Source organism: Petaurus breviceps, unplaced genomic scaffold (genome assembly GCF_028583685.1).
Source record: "Petaurus breviceps papuanus isolate PSGF00001 unplaced genomic scaffold, PetGlider_PUasm1.0 177, whole genome shotgun sequence".
Lineage (NCBI taxonomy): Eukaryota > Metazoa > Chordata > Mammalia > Diprotodontia > Petauridae > Petaurus > Petaurus breviceps.
In genome coordinates, this window is record NW_027185776.1 from 4,993,981 (window position 1) to 5,006,046 (window position 12,066).

Below are 12,066 nucleotides of genomic sequence, written 5' to 3' on the forward strand. Positions count from 1 at the left end.
AATGTCAAGCATTTAAATGATTCTAAACTCAAAACAAAGTAATACCCAGGGTGTGCTTTGAATATTAGTTATTTTGCACATCCATAAGGGTTATTTCAGAAGGCCAAGATCTAAAAGAATTAGGATAATACAGTTCATGAAATCTTTATCTTTGATGTTGAACTGAACTAGGTTTGACAATTAATGTCTGCTGAAATAGCCTTACAAGTAATCTCTTTCTTATTTATCTAAGATAAATGAGTTTATGGTAGGCTAGGTTAGACTACTTAATTTTTTAAATTGCCTTCCAAGGTTGCCGAAGTCCCTTAGAATGGGCAAATAGGCTGTTTAGTGATAATAAGATGATAAAGCAAACTACCAGGAGAACATTGCACAAGATTTTCCAAAGACAATGTACACTCAATCAGATGACCTTGTTCTCTCAAACTCCTGTTTTGCTTTTAAAGCATTAAGTATATGGAAATAACTCAAAACTATTCAGAACCATGATCCAGAATTAAAATTTGTTAGACAATATGTCTAAAAGTATGCACAAATTAAAATGAAAAAAAATGCACAAATTAAAGGATTACTTGGTCTTCTGGATACAAGAATAAACCCTTTGTAGATTTTTAGAATCAGATAGAAGGAGCCTTAGATCTAATCCAACCCTTTTTAACCAATGAGGAAACTGAATCTAGAGAGGTTAGGTTGTTGTCCAAGTTTTCTCAAGCCTGTAGCTTGCAAAAAGAGAGCCAGAAATCCTAAGAATGTTTCCCCAGTTTTACACATATCTGGTATGGATATGACTATAGTCAAGGCAGATTATGAAGGATATATTAGATATCTATAAAGGATATATTAGAAGGCACTAAATTAATGGAAAACTGATAAGTAGCAGAGCCAGGATTCGATCCCCAGTCCTTTCAATCTAAATAAAACCTTCTTTCCACTACATCCTGTTGTAGAACTTCAGAATAAATAGGGGCACAAAAAGGAATCTAGGAAGAACTTTAATATAAAAGACCCCAAAAAATGAGCAATAAAAGAACTATTTTATTGGGTGACATCATTCTTAGATGACCCCTTAAAAAGAAAATGTTCTAGACTTTTAAAGTTGTGTAGTTAAACCCTAAACTCTAAATTCAAGATTCAGGTCCATATGTCAAAAACTTTCAAAATAGAAAAATCTAGTTATTAACCAGAGATGTGTTTTGAGCTTGTTGAAGCTATCTTATGTGATAACAGCTGCTAAAACAGCCTTTAAAAACATTTTACACATTCAAAAACACATTATGCTTATTCCATATTATGGACCCAGTGTAATCATAAATGACTTGGTCATGGTTTGTAAAATAAGGGGTATGGCTATATGTATTTAAAGTCAAAGAATCATCTTCTAGACAGTAATTAGGGCACTCTCCTCCCTGAATTCCCATAGTACTTTTTTGTACCATTTGTATGTTCTTGAATATAGTGTCATATGTTTCACATGTGTAACTTATCTCCAACTAGATTGTCAGTTTCTTGAGGGCTTAGATTATGTTATACTTTTTTTTAAGTACTTGTGTATCACAAAGAAAATCATTATAGGGGCTATACATGACTGAAGTAATTTTATGAAATTAGCACCCCAAATCATAGGACTAATCTCTTAAGGTCAGCTAAATGCTAAAATTTTGTTTTTCAAAAGTTTCCACCTTATTACAAGATTTTTATCAGCAGATCTATCTGAAAAACTGAAAACTGCAATTTTTTTTAGTAGCTAGATCTGCACACTGATCAGCAAATGCCTATATTCCATGATCCTTCTGCCATAGTTTGCCAACCTGCAGACTACAATTTGGTGAATAAACATTAAAGCGTCTTAACTTTTGGTATTGTGCTTAAGGTAGAATGCCTGTCTAGTCTTTCAGATGAAAGCGTGACAAAATCAGCTCTCTAAGCAGATCTTCATTCTATGCAGATTTGATGCAGACCTAAGTAATTTTTTCATCATTCAGCAACTTATCCAAGATTAGTAAAGATCCACTACAGTTTCCATTCTTAGCTCCTGGTATAGCCGTACACTTCTACTGTTGAAGTACTTAGGAATTTAAATGCATCAGTGTAAAATTTTGTCTGCTGTTAATGACCTAAAACAGGAATGCCAAAAAATCCTGAAAGCTATTAAACATGAAAACATTAGCTATTTAAGTAATAGCTTCAGTACAGGAGCAGAGGAGGTACAACAATTGTGGTCTGATAATTTAATGATGCAGTGCTTTTGTTGGATTTCCAGAAGATATCTTTCTTCATTGAGGTAGCAATGAAATTCTGACCTTGGAACAGGAGAATAATTCTTACACTTTCTCTACAACTTCCAGAATTTAAAACCTGTTTCAGCTATTCCCTCAAAGAAGTGATTAAGAGCCATCAATAATAAATAGAATCCTAAAGTTACCTTTCTTATGAATAGAACAAATTCTCTATAAATCAAAACGGTTCAATATTATATGCACCATTCTTTCTAAATTCCTAGAAAGTAGATAGAACAGTTTACTTATATGCAACAAAATAAATCTTTGTGAAGTTTGTAAAATTTAAAGAGAAGGAAACCAAATACTTATGCAAAATTTAAATTTTATAATCATATTAGGAATTTTTTACATTTAATACAAAGGAAGTGTCCATATCTACTCATTTTTGCCAAAAGGAAAGATTTCTGAATCATTGTTTCCTTGCACAATAAAACAAAATCAGAGTCCAGATGTATGTCCTCTAGAAGCTCTAGGTGGAACAACTTGATCTTGCTTCCAAAGAAAATTTGAAGAACATCCTTAGTTGAAGTTAGCATGATTGCAGCACTGTATACCATTGTCTATCTAAAAATTCATTATTAAAAAATTGCCTCTCAGTCACATTTCAAAAAAGAAAGGCTCAGGCCAACCACAACTTCCTTTGTAAACTTGAGAACCCCAGTCTTATGATTAAACTTGATACAGTACTTGTAGTTTTATAATTACTTAAGAAAAGTGTTCTTTTTATGTATCAATCAGTTGTAATCTGCTGATCTGATTAGAAGCTTTGACAAAAGTTTGGTGGCGATTGCAAATAATTGCCAAACATATGGGAATGATACAATAGCCCACAGTTTTGGGGTCAGCTCTTGTGCAAGAATAAAGGAACAAAAACATCTGTAAGTATGGGATTAGAAAAATAATTGTCCATAGCCAAAAAGGTAAAGACAGTAGTCGAGCTTTCAAGGAATGTGTCCATGTGGTTCCTTCTTGTGGCTCTTTTGGATGTTGCTGAATGTGTTCCAATGCTAGTCTGTTGTAAGTTTCGTTGATTTCAAAAACATAGTAAATTGCAGCTGCACTTGCTAACAGATACAGCCCCACTCCAATCCATCCCATCCTCTGGCGGAAGTTCATCATTCTCCATGCTCTGTGCCTTAAAATGAAAAAGAATACATATATTTTGAGTGCTGTAGAGATTGCAATAGCTCCATTAACCCCACTGGCTTCAAAATTAGTACTTTAAGTCTAAGACTGATGAAATTCATTATCTGCACTTAGCTTTCAAAAACCACTGAGAAATTTAAGTCACATAAATTGCTGAGCAAAAAATAATATGTCTAGTACCAGCATACTGAATATTCACTGCTTTTTTGCTTAACTGGCTGACAATCCCACAGTTATAAATAAAATGACATCTGTTTAAAAGTGTAATGCTCTTTTTTTTAAATATAGTTCAAGTATGTACCTCTAGTTGAAAACTGGAATCAAGCCAGCCTCCTGAGGAGCGCTTCACCTCTTTTAGTTGTTCAAATATTTTCTTTTTGGCAGAGATCTAGGGCTTTAAATGTTCTCCTGAAAAAAGTTTTAACATACAACTCAAACCAGCTCCAGGAAACCTACAGTTAAACACTGTAACTCTTAAAACACTTACAGTAGAGCTCCCATCCTTCCTTTTCCCACGGCAAAAGCTACAGAGTCAATTAGCTCAGAATACTTGGGGAGTTTAGCATTTCAGAGGAGGCGACCACAAAAGAACCGAAATCCTCTTCCGAACTGATTTCAAAAGAAAGTAACAGCCCTAGTTTCCCCAAACTTCCCCCAGTTACTACTCTTTGCTCAGATCAAACAAGGCAGGCAAACCCACATAGCATCACTCAGGACTAAGCACCACGAGCTGCCCCCAGGTCCAGGCACTCAGGGTAGGGGCTGGAGGTGATTAACAGAAGCGTGACCAAGCCCTCAGTCATGTGGACAGTCCAAGCCACCGGCCCCGCCCCTGCACGGCCACGCCCCGGAGTCTCCCACCGCATCCCCAGGACCGCTCTCTATCTCGTTCTCCGTCTTCCTTCCAGAGCCCAGCGGCCAATCCCGGTTATGGGACGGGGCCGCCGGCGCCTCGGGAGAACGCCACGCGACCCCCGCGCCGCGCCTGGCGGAGGGAAGGTCGGGCGGAGGCCCCGCGCCCGGAGCCGAGAGGACCGGACATCCTGGATTCCCCGGGAAGATCCCGGATCTCACCTTCCTGTCCCGGGCGTCCGGCTGTCCCTGAGACCGCCGTAGATTGGGGCTTCCGGCACAGGCCGGAAGCCGTTAAAGCAGGAGGACCGGAAGTCCTGCCTTCGATCAGCCGGGCTGAAGGCCACGCCACGCCCCACTCTGCCCCGGCCGAAGCTAACGCAATCCTTGGCCTGAGGGTAGAGGGCTGGAGGAAGTGGCCCCTCCTTGAGAACCTGGCTCTTTCTTCATTTTCCCAACTCCTTCCTTCTGAGGCAGAGTTGTGGACGCATAGATTGGTCTGGGGATTGTGTTCATTTTCCGCGTTCTTTCAGTGTTTGTGCCTCGGGGGTGGGGAACATCTTTTTGAACCTTAATTTTTCACTCTTTGTAAAGTGAGATTAACTTTATAAATTTACCAGATTAGAAATGGAGTGGATTTGACAAATGGTTGCACCTCAAAACCCTCGTTTTACAGAAGATGAAATGGTGTTTTAGTAGCTCTAGTCTCAGCCTCCCATTTACATTCTTCTCAGCTTTATTCTTCTCATCCTCTCTCAATTCTTCTTACCCTGGTGCTTAACCTTGTTTCCCCCAGTAAAAGGTTGTTGAGTACTCTTTGTCAACCCATTTGGGATTTTCTTGGCAGAGATACAGGAATGGTTTGCCATTTCCTTTTCTACCTCATTTTACAGGTGAGGAAATTGAGGTAAACCGGGTTAAGTGACTTACCCAGGGTCATACAGCTAGCAAGTGTCTGAAATCGGATTTTACTTCAGGTCTTCCTGACTCCAACCCAGCACATTGCACTACCTAGCTGCCCCCTAGTAATGTAATAAACATTACTCATTAAGTTGATAAGCATTTGTTAAGCATCTACTATGTGCCAAGCACTGTGCTAAGCACTAGGGACACAAAAAAATGCAAGAGTTGTACAGGTATTTGGGTTGCAAAGGCAAAACCAAGTGTTATCCTTGAAGACCATATTTAGATGGAAAGATATTACATATACCTGGATATATAAATGCTAAATAGAGGGAGGAAGGAGCACTAATAACTGGGAAGGGCATTAAGAAAGGGCTTGCCTAGGAAGTGGCAACTGAACTGAACCTTTAAAGAAGGTTAGGGAAGTAGAGAAGCAAAAATGAGGACCATCTGCATTTCAGCCACAAGGCAGATGTGCAGAAACATGAGATATAATAGTTTAGGAGAACAGCCGGAAGACCAATATGTGAGTAGAGTAGCTATAGGAAAATTATTTGAAATAAGGCTAGAAAGGCAGAAATTCCAGACACAAGAATTTGTATTTGATCCTGGAAGCAATGTTGTTTGTCCTTCCTTTTGGAAGAACATGACATCAGGGAGGTGATGCCATAACATGAAAGTGAATTGGATTTAAATGAGGGAGGACTGTGCACAGTCACCAGTCTCACTTTCTTCTCCAGTGACATCTGGGTCCAGTGGCAAGATAGAGATCAGGACAACTGAAGATGGACCTGGATGCAGTAATGGCCACTGAAGAATTTTGAGCAAGAGAGGTGCATGATCATCTGTTTTCTCCCTATCCTCCTCTCCTTTTCCTTGACTCTATTCTCTCCTATTCCCCTTTCATCTCTCTTTCCAGTGCTCATCACCTACATTCTCCCCAGATTTACTTCATAAGAGTCTTGAAGCTTAGTATCTCAGAATCCTAGAACTGGAAGGGACTTCTAGACTACTTGCACCTCCTCTCTCACAAAGTTGTGAAGTTCAGATGAACAATAGATGCTGTTGGAAAAAAAAACTTTTATAATCACAAAATATTAAATTTTCTGTTATAATACAAGCTCTTTGAGGGCAAGGACTATGTAATTTTGTCTTTCTACCTAGCTTAGCACCAACACAGTACTCTTAGTATAGTGGTCACTTACATACTTATATGTAACACCAATTCTGTCCAAACCTGGGGTTCCTGGGGAACAACCCTCTGTATCAGCAATGCCATATTCACAATGCCTATAGAGATTACAAATATGCTGATATAATTATCCATCACAAAATACGTCAGGTTTGCCATTTGGGGAAATAAACTAGAAAATTTATTAAGATATCAAAAGACTGAGTCCCAAAACCAGAAAGTGAAAGCCATCAGAGTAGTTATGACATTGGCACAGGTAGATAAAGTAGAAAGCACCCACATTCTCAAGCCTTTAAAACAGAACAGGCTAGCTCAGGCAAAGGTCCTCCTCTCCCCACTCACAGCAACCACCCAGCGCCCTGGAAGCACGCTCCCAGCAGCTCCGGCCCCTGGCAGTCCTCAGCAGGAGTCCTTAGCAGAAAGTCCTGCTCCCAGCAGCTCCGGCCACTGGCAGTGCTCAGCAGGGGTCCTAACTCAAAAAAAAAAAAAAAGGCAACCGCCGCCAACTGCCAACTGCAGGACCGTTAGCTCGGCTTTTCACTTTCTCTTGCTCTGCTATGTCAGCACGTCCATGGGGCATGGGAGATCTTTAAATCCCATAACCCTTACACCCTCCAACACTTAAGTGCTGATAGGACACTGAAAGGGATGTGATTGTTGATTAGCTGAGAGATTCTTGTGAATCAGGGCACTCAGAAAATTGGTACACACTTTGGAAGGCATTCAAGAGAAGGAAGTCTGACTAGACTGTGGCAAAAGACAGGTTTGGGGCAGAATGGAAGTCTGGGAGCCACAGATAGGAAGAAGCTGGCCTCCATCATGCCTCTTGATTCCCAATGCCTAAAACACTAGAAAGTGCTTAGAAAAGACTTTCCTTGGTGAGATCTCTTTCCTTTCTTGACCTGAGATCTCTCATTTCCAACCAAACAACTCTTTTTAAATTTTTTTTATGTTTTATTCTAATCTAAAATCTGTTTAATTTACCTAATTTCTATTTTTGTATTTAAACTGATAAAGAGAAGTACTAGCTATATGTGGTCATCTTTTTTTTTTTTTTTTTTTTTTTTTGCTTTTTGGAGGGCAATTGGGGTTAAGTAACTTGCCCTGGGTTGCAGGGTTAGTTTTTTTGTGTGGGTGTTAAGTGTCTGAGGCCAGAACCAAACTCAGGTCCTCCTGACTCTGGGGCCAGCGCTTTACTTACTGTGCCACCTAGCTGCCCACCCCACCATGGTCATCTTTTCTTTTGTGTAATCATTATTGGGTGGAAGGAACCTAAACTGGTAATCTAAGCGATACTTTCCTTTTGAAAGGGATCAAGGAAAATGTTTGCCTTTGAAACCTGTTGTACCTCTAGACTACAGATATTTTATTGTGGTAGATAAATATAATTCCAATCTAATACCATTCTTGGAGAAGAGAGTATTTAGAAGGAATGAGTTAATTTGAGAATGTCTAGAAAGTGAGGATAGAGGAACAGGGCCCCTCCATTACCTCACCATGCACTTTCAAAAGCAGTTCACCAAGCAATATTTCTGAATGTTGATCTCCAGCCCTGGAAGTGGTGGTAGTCTTGTTATCAATGACTTTACTTTCTTTACCCTGAGAAGAGTGGAAGTGGTTTTGACTTCTACCAAGCTTGACCTTCAAACCTTCACTTACATGACTCAGTTGTGAGATGCCTATGACCCAGCAATATTCATCAGTCTCTCTTTGCTATGGACAGATGGACTATATGGACTATACTTTGAGTATAGTAGGCACAACCAGAAAACAGTAATATCTGAGGGAAAACATACCAACAAAGAATCATAGATGACATCTGGGCAGTTTCAGAGAAGCCTTTCCCTAAGGCTTCTTCCTTAACTGCACCAAATATCTACAAGTCATGCAACAAAATAACTCAGCTCTCCACATTTATCTAACTTCTGAATCTCAACCTTATCGTTTCTCTAAAAACCTCACCATTCCTCTGATCTTGCCTAGATTAGAAAGAAGGCCTCCTGGCTGTTTTCAAGGACTTAAAGTTGAATTGAGGAAAGTGGAAAAAAAAACTCAATATAGAATCAAATCTTTCCATGTAAAGATTGAGGAAAAATATCTGTGCTTACCTTATCAACAGCTTGCAATTCTGACTTCCTTTGTGTGTTTTTATTTCATTTTGTTTTGTGGATAGGTTCTGCAAATCCTAAGGGAAGAAAAGAATTTTTTTAAATTTCAGAATGATTAGTTTATAAAGGCAAGGTTGACTCTTATCATTCACATATACATATACTTCTCAAGAACAGAGCCAATCTTGCTTTTCTATTTGGATTCACAGTGCTTAGCTTATTACTTGATATATAATAAGAGCTTAATATATAATTTTCATTCATCATTTTCTTCCTTCATCTTCCCCTCACAGTTCTTGGTGTGTATTCTTGAGGAGGAAATGGGGCTCTGCAAATTCTGTAGCCCCTTTTCTGGTGTGCTCTCCCCAATTTCATTTGCCAATGCCTGTTAATACCCTTAATATCGTCAGTAGCAGTGATTAGTGCCATACTATAATTTTAACCAATTGATCTCTCCTTAATATTAATAAACCAATTGATATCATTCAACTTTTACAAAGGAATTCCTTTTATAAAGGAATATTTACTAAGAAGATATAACAGAAACAGAAGTATAATCAAATCCTTCCAAAGCGTGGTATGCTGTCTCCTCTATTACCTTATGCTCTAGGAATAATAGGCTCCAACTTAAAAGTGATTACTACTAGGGGGCGGCCAGGTGACTCAGCGAGTAAGAGCACTGGCTCCAGTGTTGGGATGACCTGGGGATCGAATCCGGGCTCCGACACTTAGCACCACACCCAGAAATAACTGGCTGTGTAACCTTGAGTAACCTTGAGCAAGTTACTTAACCCCAATTGCTCATAAAAAAAAATGATTACTACTAATATTTCTATCACTCAGCTCACTTCCATGTGTGTCATAGTCTATGGATAAGTAGCTCATTTTCTTGAAGGACACAGTGTCTTGGCTGTTTTGTAGATTCAGCAGTACCTGCAGAGGGGGAGATAGAAGGGAGCATGTACCAGGCAAGTCAAACCCCACCACCACTGTCCTTGACCATTATCTCCCTTTTAGATATGAATGGAGACAGCCCAGTATTCTGAACCAAAGAGCATTGTCCCCCAAACCACCAAACCTGCTTTAAGCCCAGCTCCCATAGCCATCATTGAGGGAAGAAATAACTGTAAAGAATGAACTCATCTTCATTATCACCGGCCCCATCTGCTGACTGACTGCCATCAACTGGCAGACTAGGACTGATTGTACCCCACCCCACCCCCAATCCACTGTCCTGCTTATCATCCTGCCATTGTCCAGCTCTTATGGGCAAGAAGCATGCCATGCTCACCAAATGCCAACCAACTTCTACTCACAAGGCAGGCAAGCCGGCTGACATGAAGTAGAAAGATACTCTAAGGGAGAGATAGGAAGCAGCATGTCTCAGGAATGTCAAACCCCCAGCACTACTGTAACCATCATCTTCCCTCATACCTACCGTGTTTCCCCGACAATAAGACACTGTCTTATTATTTTTTTTGGACAGAAAAACACCAGAGGGCTTATTTTCAGGGGAGGGCTTATTTTAATGAACATTGACAGCAATTTTAATAAACAGGTAAATGTGAACAAAAAAATGTATCTTTATTCAATAAGCAAATCACTGGGGAAGAACAGGATGACGCGCTCACTGCTGCAGCTCTGATTGGATGTATCTCAGAGCGCGGCATGCGTTTGTGTGTTTCGGGGGGGGGGGCGGTGCATACAGAGGGTACCATAATGTAGCGTGTAGCGCAGGGGATCACCTTCACTACAGTAGCAATCTCAATAGGGCTTATTTTCGGGGGAGGGCTTATTTTAGAGGAATCTTACACAGTAAGGGGAGGGCTTATTTTCAGGATAAGTCTTATTATCAGGGAAACACGGTAGATGGAAACAGTACAGGACACTGAATCGAAGAGTCTAGAATAGCAATGCTTCTGATGGGAATGGGACCTCAAACCCTAAAAGCTCCTGAACTTTTCCATATATTTCAGCAGCCCAGATCCCTGGAATTTGCCTGAGGCATCCAGCCCTTCCCAGTTAATAATTCTTTTAACTGCCCTTTCACTGTGACTCTCCAGTCACTTAACTCCTGTTGTCTTCACCTGGCTCACTCCATGTTACTTACCACTCTTTAATCCCATCCAGATTTTCCCACTGTCTTTCTGTATAAAAATATCAATCTTACTCCCATTAAATTGCACAGAATCTTAGAATCTGCCCCCCCCCTTGTATTGGTGTCACAAATGCCACAAACCAAGAATCTCACCCACCTAACTGGTGTCATAATAAACTTGCTACTTAGACTGAAAGAAGGCTTGAGTGGTAGAATTCATTTACATATACTCGCCAGTAATCTTGGATTTGGGGGTTCCTAACAACCCTAGACTGTATCATATTTTGGTTCCCTGACCAGGGAATAGAACCCAGGCCTTTGTGTCTGAATCCTAGCCACTAGACCCCCACTTAGATGGGTAGGGGGAGAACCAGGAGAAAATGGTGTCCTGAAAACTTGGAGATGAGAGAATCAAGACAGAGAGCATGATAAATGGTGTCAAAAACTGCAGAGAGGTTAGGAAGAATGAGGATTAAGGGAAAAAAAACATTGGATCTAGCAATTAGGAGATCATTGATAATTTTGGAGAAAGCAGTTTCAATGGAATGATGAAATCAGACGCTGGATTGTAGGGGGTTAAAAAGAGTTGAGAAAAGAGAAAGTGGAGAGATCTGCTGTAGATGTCTTTGAAAGGAGTATATCCACAAGTGGCAAAAGACATATAGGATGACAACAGGCATGGAAGGATCAAGAGAAGATTTCTTGAGGATGGAGAAGACAAAAATATTTCTAGGCAAGGAGCCAGTAGGCAGGAGGAGATTAAAGATAAGTGATAGAGTGGGGTTGACAGAGAAGGCAGTCTGTTGGAAGAGACAAGGTAGAATGGGTTTGCTTGTGCAAATAGAGTGGTTTGCCTTGGTAAGGAATAGAGTTACCTCTTTTTGTTGAGATAGGGGTGGAGGATTTAGTGGCAGAAGGAATTCAAGTGATAGGAGACGAGGAAGGGAAAGAAGAGGGAGCTCTCAAGCAAATGGCCTCAATTTTTTCTTTAAAATATAAAACAAGGTTCTCAGTTGAAAAGGTGAGTTGAAGGGCAGCCAGGTAGCGCAGTAAGAGCGCCAACCCCGGGGAGACCCGGGATCCGTTCCGGCCTCAGATACTTGGCACTCACACAGAATGTAACCTTAAGCAAGTTACTTAACCCCAATTGCTTTAAAAAAAAAAAAAAAGAAAAAGAAAAGGTGAGTTGAGGAAACAACCATGGGAGGTTGAAGTATGAATGAAAAGGTATTTTTTTATACTGCCACCACCCTAAAACAAACCCAAATCACCTCATGCCTAGAGTTGCAATAGTCTGCTGGTTGCCACAAGTTTTTCGCCACTCCAATCTATCATCCCTTCAGCTGCCAAAGTGAATTTCCTGAAATGCAGATAAATGCCAGTGGTTCACCCTCACCTTTACAATCTACAAAATACTCTCTGGCTTTCAAAGGTCTTCATAATCTACTCTCTCTCTCCTCTCTCTCTCTCTCTCTCCCTCTCCCTCTC

General features: G+C 40.2%; 2 protein-coding genes across 7 annotated transcripts in view; both read right to left on the reverse strand.

Annotated features, from left to right (window-relative positions):
* Positions 1-12,066, reverse strand: part of UBR7 (ubiquitin protein ligase E3 component n-recognin 7) — a 442,484-nt gene that overhangs the window by 50,601 nt on the left and 379,817 nt on the right. The window lies entirely within an intron of this gene.
* LYSET (lysosomal enzyme trafficking factor) overlaps positions 2,582-12,066 on the reverse strand; it is a 389,296-nt gene continuing 379,811 nt past the window's right edge. The window contains exons 1-3 of one of the 6 annotated variants that reach the window (XM_069086038.1): positions 4,500-4,548; positions 3,727-3,833; positions 2,582-3,414 (exon numbers count right to left, since the gene is read on the reverse strand). In XM_069086038.1, coding sequence (XP_068942139.1) covers positions 3,003-3,398 — 396 coding nt within the window. In that variant the 5' untranslated portion in view covers positions 3,399-3,414; positions 3,727-3,833; positions 4,500-4,548 and the 3' untranslated portion in view covers positions 2,582-3,002. The other 5 variants (XM_069086040.1, XM_069086039.1, XM_069086041.1 and 2 more) reach the window with 5 other exon arrangements.